Source organism: Monodon monoceros, unplaced genomic scaffold (genome assembly GCF_005190385.1).
Source record: "Monodon monoceros isolate NGI ecotype Baffin Bay Population unplaced genomic scaffold, NGI_Narwhal_1 Super_Scaffold_9, whole genome shotgun sequence".
NCBI lineage: Eukaryota > Metazoa > Chordata > Mammalia > Artiodactyla > Monodontidae > Monodon > Monodon monoceros.
Genome location: NW_021703786.1, coordinates 13,399,755 through 13,413,079, shown reverse-complemented (window position 1 = coordinate 13,413,079; position 13,325 = coordinate 13,399,755). Strand labels below are relative to the sequence as shown.

At 57.6% G+C, this 13,325-nt stretch overlaps 1 protein-coding gene across 2 annotated transcripts; it reads left to right on the top strand.

Moving 5' to 3' along the window:
• The first annotated feature begins 4,814 nt into the window (after window positions 1-4,814).
• Window positions 4,815-10,440, top strand: DLX4 (distal-less homeobox 4). Of its 2 annotated transcripts, none has more exons than XM_029212960.1 (3): window positions 4,815-5,230; window positions 8,651-8,916; window positions 9,256-10,440. In XM_029212960.1, exons 1-3 carry the CDS (start codon window positions 4,966-4,968, stop codon window positions 9,496-9,498), a joined length of 774 nt encoding a protein of 257 aa, XP_029068793.1. In that variant the 5' UTR covers window positions 4,815-4,965; the 3' UTR covers window positions 9,499-10,440. The 2 variants fall into 2 exon arrangements, with proteins under 2 accessions (XP_029068793.1, XP_029068794.1); XM_029212961.1 differs by having other exon boundaries at window positions 4,966-5,230; window positions 8,651-8,847; window positions 9,256-9,498.
• The last annotated feature ends 2,885 nt before the right edge of the window (window positions 10,441-13,325 follow it).

Genomic DNA, 13,325 nt, shown 5'->3' with positions numbered 1-13,325 from the left:
GAAACCGGCCGAGATGCCTTCTTCCCGGGCGCGCGAATTCGTTGCAGCCGGGCTGGCCTTGGGGCCTCCCGCCAGCTCTCCGCGCTCCCCGCGGGCATCCGGCGCGCCGTCCCGCCGTCTGTCCGCCAGACGAGACCGGCTCTGGGACACCCGTCCAGAGCTCCCGCGCTCCCCAGCCGGCCGTTTCCCGCTCCCGCGCGGGGCCGGGGCCAAAGCCAGGAGCATGGCTCCTTCATCGCTGAGGGCAGCGCCTCTAACGCATCTTCAAAACCTCTCCATTTTTTTTTTGCTGTTGTTGTTGTTAACCGTTTTCTTTTTTTTCTGGGGGGGGGGGGGGGAGTTATTTGGTCCAAGAGTGGTTAATGGTTTTGTTTTGTTTTTTATGTGTTTGGTGACTTCATATATGTGTGTACTTTAAACGTCTCAGTCAAACCCCAGCTGAAGACGTTTCCCGGAGCGGGTGTGAAATTTGGAAATAAAGCAAAGACGTGGGGAGAGTGGCTGAAGACCGAGTCAGCCGGAGACCCTCGTGCGGAGCCCGCCTGCCCAGCGATGCCCGGGCCTCGAGGTGGCGCTGACCCCAAGGCCTCCCCCTCCCCCTTCCTGGGAGCTTCTCCCAGGTGATCTGGAAAATGAGGCGGGGACGACAATCACAGAGACAGCTCTCGGGAGCGTGGACGTGAGCGCACCCGGAGCGCGGCGGGGCGGGCAGTGACCTCAGGAGCCAGCATGCCGCCCCGCCCGCGCCAGCGCTCATTCACTGCTCCATCACGAAGAAGAAAAGAGACAACAATTCATCCACATCTCAGGAAGAGTCAAATCCGAGTGTGTGTGTGGCGGGGCTCGCGAGCCTCTACAGACTGCCCCTTCCGCGGCCTCGTGGGCCTCACAGAGGGTGGGTCCTTAACCACCTCGCTCCCCGCCCAGCGGAGGAAGGATTCCTCATCCCCCCCATCCCCCCCAAACCGAATTATTCACAAAGTTTCCCCAAACCGAGTTACTACGAGAGCCCCGACAAATCGTACTTAAATTCCACGGAGAACAGACGAAACTAAACTAAAATTTCCTTCGGGGGTCAGTGTGTGGGATGAAGGAGAAAGGGAGCTGATAATCCCGCAATGGCCGCCAAGGGCCTTGGACTGGGGTCGCGATGGAAACTACTCCCCAGGGCAGATCCACACAGGTGCTGCGCGGAGAGCCTGCACCAGGTTGCAGACCCGACGCCCGGCTCCCCTCGCAAACGCCCCCCACTTTGCTCAGAAGCGCGCGGTCCGCCCGGTACCGAGTCCAGGGACTGTGCTGTGAGCCCTGAACCCACCAGGTGGCTGGGGTGTCGGGAAGGGGCACTCGTTCGGATGGAGCTCCCGTCTTCAGGGCAGAGTCCGAATTCGGGGGAACTGCAAGTGAGGCATACATCCCACCGCCTTGGGCGCTTATTCTGAGCCAAGAATCAATACCGAATCGGGTGGGATTGCGCTTGCCGGGCGGCTGCGAAGAGCCTGCAAACCACCGTGCACCGCACGGATCTTTCGCGTCCACTCACGAGCCTCGGCTGACTCCCCAGACCTCGGCGGCGCCGTGTCCCCCACTCGGGACCCCGCCCCACTGTCGGCTCCCAGCCCCTCACTTCGGTGCTGGGGCTCTCCAAGCTGGCCCCTTTTCGCTAAGGGAGAAGACCCGCGTGAGAAGGAGCTGGGAGAGCCACTTCTGGCTTTTGTGACAAACAGTGGGTTGAGGTATTGGTAGTGACAGGAGACAGTTCCTATGTTTTGCCTGCCTTCCTTCCTCCCCTCCTCCAACTCCCCCTTCTCCTTCATCTTGGTTTTATTACGTTTTGGGATTTTGGGTTTTGCAATTCATTCTGAAGCAAATGACAATGGCTTGGAGGTCTTGAGCGCAGCTCCCTCATTTTATGGGATAAAATAAGTCTGAGAGACTGTAAATGGCTGACCCAGGCTATCACAGCCAGCCAGCTCGTGGCTGAGCTGGGATGGGAACCCAGGCCTCAGGCCTCTCAGTCTCGCCCTCCCTTCCTTCTGATCAAACTCAGATTTACAGCCCTTCCTAGCCCCCGTGCCTATCCCTTCCACCTTTCCCCACTGTCCCTCCAGTCTCCAAAGTTGGTGAGATGTGGCACCTGTTGGAGGGGACCACTCCCTGGGGATTCTGCATCTGAGGAGACCATGAAGTTTCCCAAAGAGGTGTCGCAGCCCCACACCCTCCAGCATGTGGGAAGAGGGAGCCCTGAAGAGGGAGGTGGTGATGGAAGCAGAGATTTCCTCATCTGTAAACTGGGGATACTAACAGTACTCACTTCACAGGTTTTGGGTGAAGATACACAAGGTTTGTATGCTGTGAGTGTGCTTCATAAATTCTAGAGGGCTGCAGGATGTTTCCTACTGGTACGTGGAGGTGAAGATCCTGCATGAGTTCAGCCACGCCCCCTGAGCTTAGGAGATGCCCTCACTATGGGTCGCCTGGCTTTGGAGGATGCCCAAAGTCACTGCTTTAGGGGCCTCTGGAAAAGCTGACCCTGCCCTTTCTTGCTAGGTCTAGCATGGAAAGGACTCTGTGTACATGGCCCTGGGAGGAAGAGTCCTGCAACCCAAACTTTAAGTTCCACCTCAAAAGCACCTCTTTTGTGAAAGCTTCCCTGACAGCCCACCCCACCTCAGAGAGTGTTCTCTTCCTTTGGTGCATGCTGAAATGCAGTCCTTGAAACCCATCACGGTACTGTTGTGTGGCTGCCTCTCTCCAGAGGAAAATGGTGGTGGCAGGAAGGAAGATTTGGAAGGTGATATCCCTATAAGTTCTTAGCCCCAGCTCTAAGGAGGTGGTGGTGGCATGGCTAGAGTTGGGTAACAAAGGGGGAAGGGTGATCCCACGTGGAAATAGCATTTCTCAACCATGCAAACCCTGCACACCCTGTTGGATGAGAGGGAAGTGGGTTCCAGATATCCAGGGAGGGGGCTCCCTCACAGAGTTCCTTCTCCTGAAGCTCCAAGACTTCAGGCGAGAGAACTCAGAGTCAGGTGCCAGAGGAGTGGTTTCTTGGAAAAATTCATCTCTATACATTCCAGCAGGGCATCCAATTTGATGCCGACTTGCTCTTCCTTCCCTCAGGACGCTTGACTGCACACCCTTCCAAATCTCTCTGTCTCTCCTGGCTACCCCCACCCCCGAGTGCCTTCTCTTACTCTGCTAAGCTTCCCTCTTTCTCTGTTGTCCTCTCCTACTCCCCAATTCTAAGACTGCTGCCTTCACTCTGCACCCTGATAACGAGAGCACATGTGTGTACAAACACGAATTATCTGCACATTCTAGTGACAGAGGGTTTGTATGTGAGTATGTTGGGGAATCTGTGAGGACTGACAGGTTTCTGGGCGGGGTAGCTGTCCGCTAACATGGAGCAGCCTAAATGTGTGAGAACTGCATACAAGTACATAAATGTTTGTATGGTTGGGTTTTCTGTATTTTAGAGTGTGCACCAACAGTTTGGGTCTGTCGTGGGTCTGTGTAAGACAACCATAGTGCTTTTATTCAGGGGTGTTGCTATTCATCTTTGGGTGTGTAGGTGTGTACACATCACAGTCTGTGCTCTGCATTTGCAGATCCATAAATGAACTTCTGTTCATGGAGGGATGCTAATGTGAACATCGTTGTAGACACCTGTGTGCTGGTAAACGCTAGTGTTATCTGTTGTATTTGAATGGAGTCTCTGTGTAGTTGTGTACCTGTGGCCACAGAGACACCCACCCACCAAGATCTTAGAGGAAAGCCCTGTACACAGACTGGAAGATTTGGCCACGGAGCCCGGCTTGCCGTATTTCCTACGCCCTCCGAGGAGCCATCAAACTGGACTTGCCTCCCACTTTCGGATTTTGTCCGGCTTCGTGCGAGGCTTCAGTCTCAAGCGGCGCCAGGAAAGGCGGGGCGCCGCACTGGCAGAAGCTCAGACGGCGGACCCCTCCTTCGGCCTCGGGGGCCTGCGGAGCTGCGGTGTCGCAACCAAACCCTGGCCCCTGCCGGAAGCGGAAGCGACAGGGGCGGTGAGGCTCAATCGCGGCGGTCGCGGCGTGCCAGGCCAAGGGCGCCCTGCGGGGGTGTGCGCGCCGCGCGCGTGCAGGCCGGCTGGGCGCCGGGCGGTACCGCCTCCGACCCGGCGTCTGTTTACCAACAAACTGCCGGCGCTCGGCAGCGACGCATTCCGACGCGCTGAATAAGCTGCGGGGCTGGCTGGCTGGTCTCGACTCCTCTGCAGGTCCGTGGCGGCGGGATCACAACCGCCGCGCAGATCCCCCAGAGTCGGAGAGCGCGACCGCAGGTTCCTTGCGCCCCCGCAGCCGCAGCGCCTCCGCCAAGGCTTCGCGGCCCTGTCAACTTCCTTGCGTTTCTACGGTTATGATCGGACTGCCCCAATCGCCTTGCAACCCCGGCATCCCTCTCGGAGCTGATCCCGAGATGGCTGGGCCTGGGCCGTGCGCACCGCTCTCCTCCCATCTCCGGGTTCTGAATTTCCCTACCCAGGGCTGCCCCGGAGGGGCGGGCCCCGGCTGCAGCCCTCCGTGAGGTCACCGCGTGTGGTAGCCAATCCGCGGCGTTTAAGTGGGCGGGGACCCCGTCGGGTCCCGGGAACCGAAGCCAAGAGCGAGCCGGGGGCGGGGGGGGGGGGGGGGGGGGGGGGTTTGGGGGGGGGGGGGAAAGGGCGGGGGGGGGGCGGGGGGGGGGCGGGGGGCATGGATTTGGGGGGGAGGGGAAAAGCCATGGGGGCACCCCCCGGAACCCCTTTCCCAGGCGCGCGCTCTCCGCTGGATGAGGCGCAGAGAGACACTTTCCCCAGGATAAGTGTGGGGGAGGCTGATTGGGGGCTCCAACGCCCGAGGCTCCGAAAAGAGAGAGTTGGCGGAGGGAGCGGACTCCGTGCGGGGCCATGGCCTAGGCCCTTCGGCCCCGGCCCCGGCCGCAATGACCTCTTTGCCCTGCCCGCTCCCTGGCCCGGACGCCTCCAAAGCCGTCTTCCCGGACATCGCCCCCGTCCCATCGGTAGTGGCTGCCTACCAGCTTGGCCAGTCCCCCGCAACCGCAACTGCCTCCGATTTGCCCTATTCTGGGCCGTATGGCCACGTCCTGCCCTATCCCTACTCTGGGCCGGCGACCCCCGGAGACTCCTACCTGCCCTGCCAGCTACTCACGGCGCCGTCTCAGCAGTCTCATCAAGAGCGGCAGCCAGGTAAGTACGGCCGCAGCGGCTCTTCCCACCTCCGGGGTCCTGCTCCAGTGAGCCCCTGAACTTCGCCCTCGCCTGGTTGGGCGCAGCTGGCGGGATTCAGACCTTACTCAGATTCCACGGGATCTGGGGTTGGGGGGAGGGCGAAGGGATGGGGCGGGAGACAGGGGGGAGGGGCGGGGGCGAGTTGATCTAGGTCTCCTTTCAAGACCGACCTGGTTTCCATTTGCAGTTATGTGAAGGCGGGTGGCAGGACTCCCTACCCCACCCCCTTGGAGCAGCGGGGTTGTGTACCTACTTATAATGGAAAACTGAAACAATCCAGATGTGGGTATAGGTGCCTAGCCCCTTCCCTAGGATTCTCTCCATCATGCACTCCTTCTCTCCTCCATGTCGCCCCTCTCCGCGTTCTTGTCTCAGAAAGCAGTGCTCAAGCCACAGCCTGATAAGTAGAAATCAGGTCCCAGCTGGAGGGCAGTAGAAGTGGGGGTTTATTCGGGGCCCCTCCCCCTCTCCCCAGCTGGCACCCGAATGTGCCAGACCGAGACCAAAAGCTGACCTGGTAGAATCTGGGGCTAAATCCTACTACCCATTGTTCTAAGAATGTAGCCACAGGTGGGTCAGGCAGTCTCTCCTAGTAGATCTCAGCCTTCCAGCCAAAGGAACTGGCCATTCCTGTTATCTCCACCCCTTGCCTTTGGGGTAGGTCAGGCCCCAGTTACATTGCCTGGAGCAACTTTGAGCTCCTAAGAAAGTGCTCACTGGAAGGCCTCAAAGAAGCCAGGGAGCTGGCCTGTCTTCCTGGTCCTGGGCCTTGCACAGGCTGTACCCATGCAACACAGTACATACATCCATCTGTAGTGGCTTGGGTTTAGAGCTCAGTTCCCCTGCACTCCCTGTCCCCACCTAATTACCCCACAATTGTCCTTGGCACAGTTTCCTCTAAGGATGCACATCCACTGGGTGACTTAGCTGGACTCAGCCAGGACCAAGATGTCTCCCTCCCTTCCCTTGTTGCTCTGCTGAGACACATGAGTTCATAAACATCAGAGCCAGAAGTGACCCTAGAGATTTAGGAGCTTCTTAATGTAGAGATGGGCAAACTGAGGTCCAAAGAAAGGGTGTGCATGGGTCAAGGACACAGACTGTTTTCCAGGCTTGGCGCTTGCAAATTGGCTTTCACTGCATGAAGCCAGAAGAGAGGATTTTAGGGAACTTCCTCAAAGCCCCCAAAAGTTAACTGCCTTCTGTGCTAGAACTGGGGCTGCCTCTTTCCCGCTTCTGGGTCTGTGGTTGGAAGAGGAGCAGTTGGGGAGGGGGTGTTTCTACAAATGATCTAGTTTCTAAAAAACGAATCCCTTGGCCTCTTCTCTTCAGTATATGCTAATGTGGTACATTTGTGTGTGCGTGTGTGTCTGTTTAGTGGGGTGGGAATAAGATAACTTTGTCCTTAAGAGAATTCTTGGAATTGGGGTTGGTATTTTCAATCCTGTCTTCTACACTCTTGCCTTCCCTTTTCTTGGTTTAAGGACAAGAGAGTGGAGGGTTCCTTTTCTTTACAAAGTTTCCCCGGATCCAACGAAAACCACACATGTCCTTAGATTAGATTATAGCATTTACCTACTGAAACTGGGGCATTGGGCTCACTCTAGATTAAATGATTGGGGTGTGAGAGAGGGCTTGGGGGGTCTTCCTTTTGCCGCCACTCTTGTCCACCCCAGCCTCAGGGAGAGGTTTGGCTCCAAGTGAGCTGCATGCCACCACCCCGATGAGCAGGCAGGTGCCGCTATGGTTCAAGGGAGGCCCTTGGGTTCCTGAATCAAGACCTGGGCAGATCCAGTCGTGACTTCTGCAACTGCTGTGGAGAAAGCAGCTGTCGGGAAAGGAACTGGGAAGGGTCGGGGGGTGTCTGCTGGCAGAGTTAGGGCGCGGAGGGCTTTGAGAGCTTAGCAGCTGGGGTAGGCTCCCCGCTAGCTCTGCCTCACGGTCCGAATTGTTTCACGCAGCCAGAGAGGCACGAGTGGTCGCCGGGGCGGCGAGCAGACGGGTCTAAGCAGGGGAGGCCCGACAGGCGCGGGCGGGAGCGGAAACCCAACGGTTTTTCTGGGAATTGGCTGAGGCGGGGGTCGAGGGGGGTGGATCTGAGAAGCCCGCAGCGCCTGAGGCCAAGGTTGAGGGATGCGGGGGAGGTGAAGGCACAGGGTCACCGTGGCCGGTCGAGGGCGTGGAACCTGAAGTGCGGGGTGAGCCCGACCGGAGGAAGGGGGTGGGGGACGCGGTCGGACCCCCGCTGCGTCTGGGCACCCGGGCGCAGCGCTCTGTCGACTGAGGTCGGCCGGCAGCCCTGCGAGGAATGCAACGAACCCTAAGCCCTCGGGCATTTCGGCCGCTCCGTCCTCCCCAACACTGCTCTCTACACGAATGGTCCCAATGTCCCCGTAGAGTGGCGTAGTTGGGGCCTCCCGGATCGGAAGAGGGGAACCCCTCGCCCACCCCCATCCCGGGGCCGAGCTGTTCCCAGACCGAGATTCCTCGAGAGGCTGGGCCGGGAGGCCGGAGGTGACCAGATCTCCCGCGGCGGCACCGCAAGCGCGATCCAGCAGCGACCCAGAGGGCCTGCGCTGCCGGCGCTGCGCTCTCTCCGAACCCCGGTCACCTTCCGTGCTAGCCGGGAACCCCTCCGTGGGTGCGGCCGGGCGGAGGAGGGGGCTGCCTTGCACCACCGGGCTTCTAGGGCCCCTGAAAGCCACTACTCTAGCCAGCCAGCCTTGGCGGATGGAAGAGACGGTCACTTTTCTGGAGGCTGTGCCTCAGGAGAGGGAGGCCCTTACAATAGGGGAGGTGATGGCAAACCCTGGGGCACTTTCCATACTCTGAAGCTGGGAGGAGTGCTCATCCTGGCGTTCAAGGCCCACTCTGCCGGGCCCCTCTGACCACCCCTCTTCCAGCAGCGGGGAGGCTGCCACGCAGACGCTGTCTCGGGTCTCCGAACAATGCTTTTGAGTTCCCCCTCGTCCGGAACGCCCTTCCCCCGTGCTCTCCTGGCCTCAGCCCAGCCCTCGACCCAACCCTTCTTCCCCGCCCCGCCCCAAGCTGGCGCCACCGCACGCGGCTGAACTCTGTCATCCCGCCGCTGGGCGCCGCCCCGACCCTCGCTCCGGCCAGTGACGCTGTCCCCCTTAGGGACACATGAGCGTTAAGAGTGGGAGCTCCCTGAGGGCAAGAACTGCGGCTAGTCCCACGTGGCACACAGTGGACGTGTGGGGTTTGAAAGGAGGGTGGAGCGGAAGGTAGAGAAGGGCCGAGCCCCAAGCCCGAGTTTTTGCTAACCCGTGGCCGGAATGCAAACGAGATGCAGATGAGCCGTGAGACGGCGCGTCAGCCCCTCTATGCGTGCACACATCGTCTCGGGCCGCCCCCCAGACTCGGAGAAGCCGCCGCTGTCCCCGGAGCCCTCGGAGCGGCGCCCGCAGGCCTCGACCAAGAAGCTCCGGAAGCCGAGGACCATCTATTCGAGTCTGCAGCTGCAGCACCTGAACCAGCGTTTCCAGCACACGCAGTACCTGGCTCTGCCCGAGAGGGCCCAGCTGGCCGCGCAGCTTGGCCTCACCCAGACACAGGTGGGGCCAGTCCCATCCTTCCTGCATGCTAACCCTCCCCAAGTGTGTTCTCTGGGAACTCACCCTCGGGTGTGAACGACTCATGAGTCCCCAAGCCCTGTTTTCACAGTTCTAGCTGGCCCCCAGGAAATTGGGGGAATGTGTTAAAAGGTGTGTGCGGGGGGTGCGGGGGAGGTAGGGCGGTGATTCAGGGGGTAGAGGAGGGTACCCAGACTGGGAGAACTGTATTCTAACTCAGATGCAGGAACTCAGGGCCTTCAGGAGCTTATGGAGGGCTGGAGCAGATGTTCCCAACTTCTGCTCTTCTCCCAGGACGGCTCCCTCCCGCGGGGTCCCTTTCCCTTCGTCACTCCCTTCCACAGGCACACTCCTCCTGACCTTCCATTCTTTCCCCTTTTCTCCCCATAGGTAAAGATCTGGTTTCAGAACAAACGTTCCAAGTACAAGAAGCTCCTGAAGCAGAACTCTGGGGGACAGGAAGGGGACTTCCCTGGGAGGTCCCCCTCCCTGTCTCCCTGTTCCCCACCCCTTCCATCCCCCTGGGATCTACCCAAGGCAGGGGCCCTGCCCGCCAGTGGCTATGGCAACAACTTCGGAGCCTGGTATCAGCATCACTCCCCTGATGTCCTGGCTCCACCTCAGATGATGTGAATCTGGGGAAGTGCAGGTCAGGCTCCCAGCCCTCCTATAGCGCCCAGGCAGGACCCAGCCCACCTGCACCCCTCCTGGGCCAGGAGGAAGCCAGACCCAGATGGGTTTTCTCAGGAGGAGGAGGAGGTAGAGGAGAAAAAGGATGGGGTGGAGTCCTTTCCTCCTTGCCTCATAACCCAGACAGCCTTGGCCATTGCCCCCCACCACCACCAAGGACTGGACACCTTCCCTCCAGCTGGTCAGAGGCTCTGGAGAGAGACTCATTGGCTGGAGTTCAGACTTCCCAGGACCCCTAGTCTTGCCACTCCTCCTTGAAAGGACTGCAGTCCCACCACAGCCTGGGGTTCAACCAGCAACAAACACTGAGTGTTTTTTCTCTTTGTGTGCCTTGGGCCCTGCCCAACCCATGGGTGCGTAAAAGCAGAAGTGAAGTGGACACCCAGAGTCTCCAAGTTGACCGCCATCGAGACCCACCCACTGATTTTTCCTGATTTTTCCCCCATAACTGATACACCTACTCACCATCCTATGATGTAGATGGGATGGAGTAGAGTTTTGTGCACCTATGGGTAATTTTTACCCTCTTCCTAAAAAAGCCCCTTTTCCCCATGTCTACCCACTATGAGTAGATAATGGACCCAATTACCCATCTGGTTCAATGAGTATTTATTATTAAGCGTCTGGTTCCTATTCCTAATACCTAAACAAACCCACATGCACACACTCTCTGGAAGCCAGCAGGGTAACACTTTGGGGAGAATGGGGACAAGTGTAGGTAGAGATGCCCCCAGATAGGTGGGGTGAGCCCAGCAGTTTAGCTCCTCACAGCTGTCTCTGTCGAATAGAACTGCTCGTATTTATAACCAGTCTGACTAGCAGCCCCCCAAGCTCTTACCAGCCCCATATCATAAGCACCCAGAGATTAAAGTCTGTGCAGAAACCTGGGCCTTGGCTGTGAGGTATGTTCATCTCATGACTTCTGCTCAGCTTTCTCTTCTCTCCCATCTGACCCTTCCAGCACTGAACCAGAGGCACTGGATCCTCCTCTACCACTAACTGGCTATCCGGTTCTAGCTCTGGAATGTTCTAGTAATATCCATATTTTCAGACACTCCAGTGTGAAACCAGAAGATGCTAATACAGGGAACGATCAAAGTCTGAGTGATCCTCACAGCAAATTCTCTCCTGGCCCAGTTCTGGAGGGAGCCAGGCACTTCACAGGCCCCTGTGCCCACCTTCAGCCCAGGGAGAGCACCTGCTCACCTTGGGGGAGGCCACACCTACTGACCCAGTCCAGTCCTCCCCTGGGAGAAGTGAGCTCCTTGGGGTGGAAAGGCCCCAATTCACCTAGTGGAAGGGGGAGCAGGAGGGAGAGGAGAAGGAAAACCCCAGAAGGAACTGGACTTCTCCATCCAACGAACATTTGTAGAGCCGCTGCTCTGTGTTAGATCCTGGGGATATCAAGGTGACCTAGGCAGGGTGGCAAATGGCACAGGGTGGGTCAAAGACAAGCTCTAGGAGCAGTGAGGAATGAGGATGCCGGGAAGAGAAACGCCTTCCTCTTCCTCCCCACCGATGCCTTCTCCTGCCCCTCGCCACACACCCCATCTCCACCGGCTCTCTTGGTAGCCCCAGCCCCAGATTCCTCCTCTGGGTCTTCTCTGAAGGCCACAGGTCCTCAAGGCAGCTGTTCCCTCCCACGGCAGGTTGCACACTCTTCTTTCCACAGACCTGAGATAAGATCTACCGCTCCATCTCGGAAAACCTCCAAAGGCGAGATTAATTGGACAGCCCGACAAGAGTCGCATCGTTAAAACAACAGCCCAGATTGTAAACTTAAGTAGCAGAAGGAGTGTAATTACTCTTCCAGCCAGCGGCCAGCTGAGCTGACGGTGCCCCCTCTTCCCTACACCCATCCATCCTCCCTTTTCAGTGGAAACAGGAACCCTTGTCCACTTGGGAGCTGGTCCAGTTTCCCTGGGCTCCTGACTGCTGATGGAAATGAACCCCAGTGGAAGAGGTACCCCATTCCCTTCCCACAAACCACTGGAGCTGCAGAAAGGGAGGCTGTGGTTTCTTCCTGTGAGGACACCCCTCTGGGAAAATTGGGTCAGTAAGGCAGGGGGGACACTACTGAATGGTTTAGAACTGGGGTTTTGGCCTCCAAAGAGTCCTGCTCTGCTGTGTGACTTTTGGAAAGTTGCTTAACCTCTCTCTCCGCCTCCTTTCTCTCCCCCCTAAGATGGGAACACTAATAGGACCTGCTTCCCAGTGCGGTCGTGATGATGAAATGAGATGGTGCTTGTAACATGCTTGACATGGTACCTGGAGCATAGTAAGCACTTAATAAGTGGTGTTCATAGTTGCTGTGTGATTATCGAAGAGGAGAGGTCACAGCGATGCTGAATTCATACTGCCACGGCCATCCATTCACCTCCTGCCTCCAGCCCACCTGCCCCCTCAGGGCAAGGAGGAGAAAAGGGGCTGGAGATGAGAGAACTCCACACATCCCGGGTCATCACCTTTGAGAGCAGGACACAGGCGAGGACCTAAATGCAAAAGCGCCGGGATCTAGAAGCAGCTGAGCCTGGAGCCCACTCTCTCACCTGCACGGGTCTTAGCCACAGGAAAGCTGACTGGGAGCTGTCCTGCCCTCTCCCAACGTGCTATTTTAAGACATGTCCCCCATCTCTCCCCCCAACAAAATGAGATTCAATTAATTCAATTAAAGCAATTTTGGGAGCAGCTCCTGAAGGCTTTCAATGCGAGATAATTACAAGTAATTTGCCGCTGTGAAGAGGAGAAGGGCACACTGGGTCTGGGGGGAAGGAGTCAGCCCCCTCCCCACCAATCACACACAGATCTAGAGGGATTCCACACTGCCATCTGAACTGCCCTCCCATTGGCCAAATTACTTGCAGGTGGGAAGAGGGAGCTTGCGGTGGTGGGAGGGGGCTGGGAAGACCGAGTGACAGACCGCCCCTCCCCCACCACACATCTGCCCCGCAAGGTGGGGTGCGGAGCCGGCTGTTCCCCCGACAAAATGTCTGCATAGCCCGAGTAGCTGATTACTCAGCTCCAAGCCTCACTTGAGTTTGGATGCCTAAACTTGCCTCTGGGACTGTATCCAGAGTCAATGGAATGTTATCCGGGTAGCTGAGGCCTGTGTAGATGAGGCCTTAGAGATCAAGGACTTCCCCAGAACTTATAAAGGATGTGGGTAGAGTGGGGAAGGGCCAGAGGAGACATACACTGACTTCTTGCTTCCAAGGAGGTGATGATACACCCACTCTCTCTCCTCCCCTGATCTGATAATCAGCTTTTTAGTTCTGTCTGGCATCTAACCTCAACTCTTGCCATTGTAGTGGTGGCAGATCTCCTCCCAGCTTTCTGTCCTTGGGACCACTGAAGCCTCTTCCTTCAGAGAAACATCCTGCAGGTGTTTCCCACCCCTAATTCACCTGGGATAACTCTTTCCTTGCCAAGGCTCATTTGTCCTGGGAGGAGGTGGAGGTGGGTATGGTGCCTAGAAGGGACTGGGGTGGAAGGTAGGAGGCTGGGACCAGTGTGTGGGGATGGGCTTCAGGCCTCTGCAAAAACTCCTCTGAACCCTGTTCCCAAAATACCTGGTTTTCAAGGGTCGAAGGTCCCCCTTCACCTGGGATCCCCTGTTCCAAGAGATGAGTAATGTTTTAACAATAAGGGTAGAAAAGAAAAATTCACTGACCCTAAAGTATCTCTCTTTCATATCTTCCCTTCTCTCCCATCTGTCTCCTGGCTTCTGCCATGCCAAGGAGGAGTGAAGAGGAGGGGCCCTTCAGCTCTAG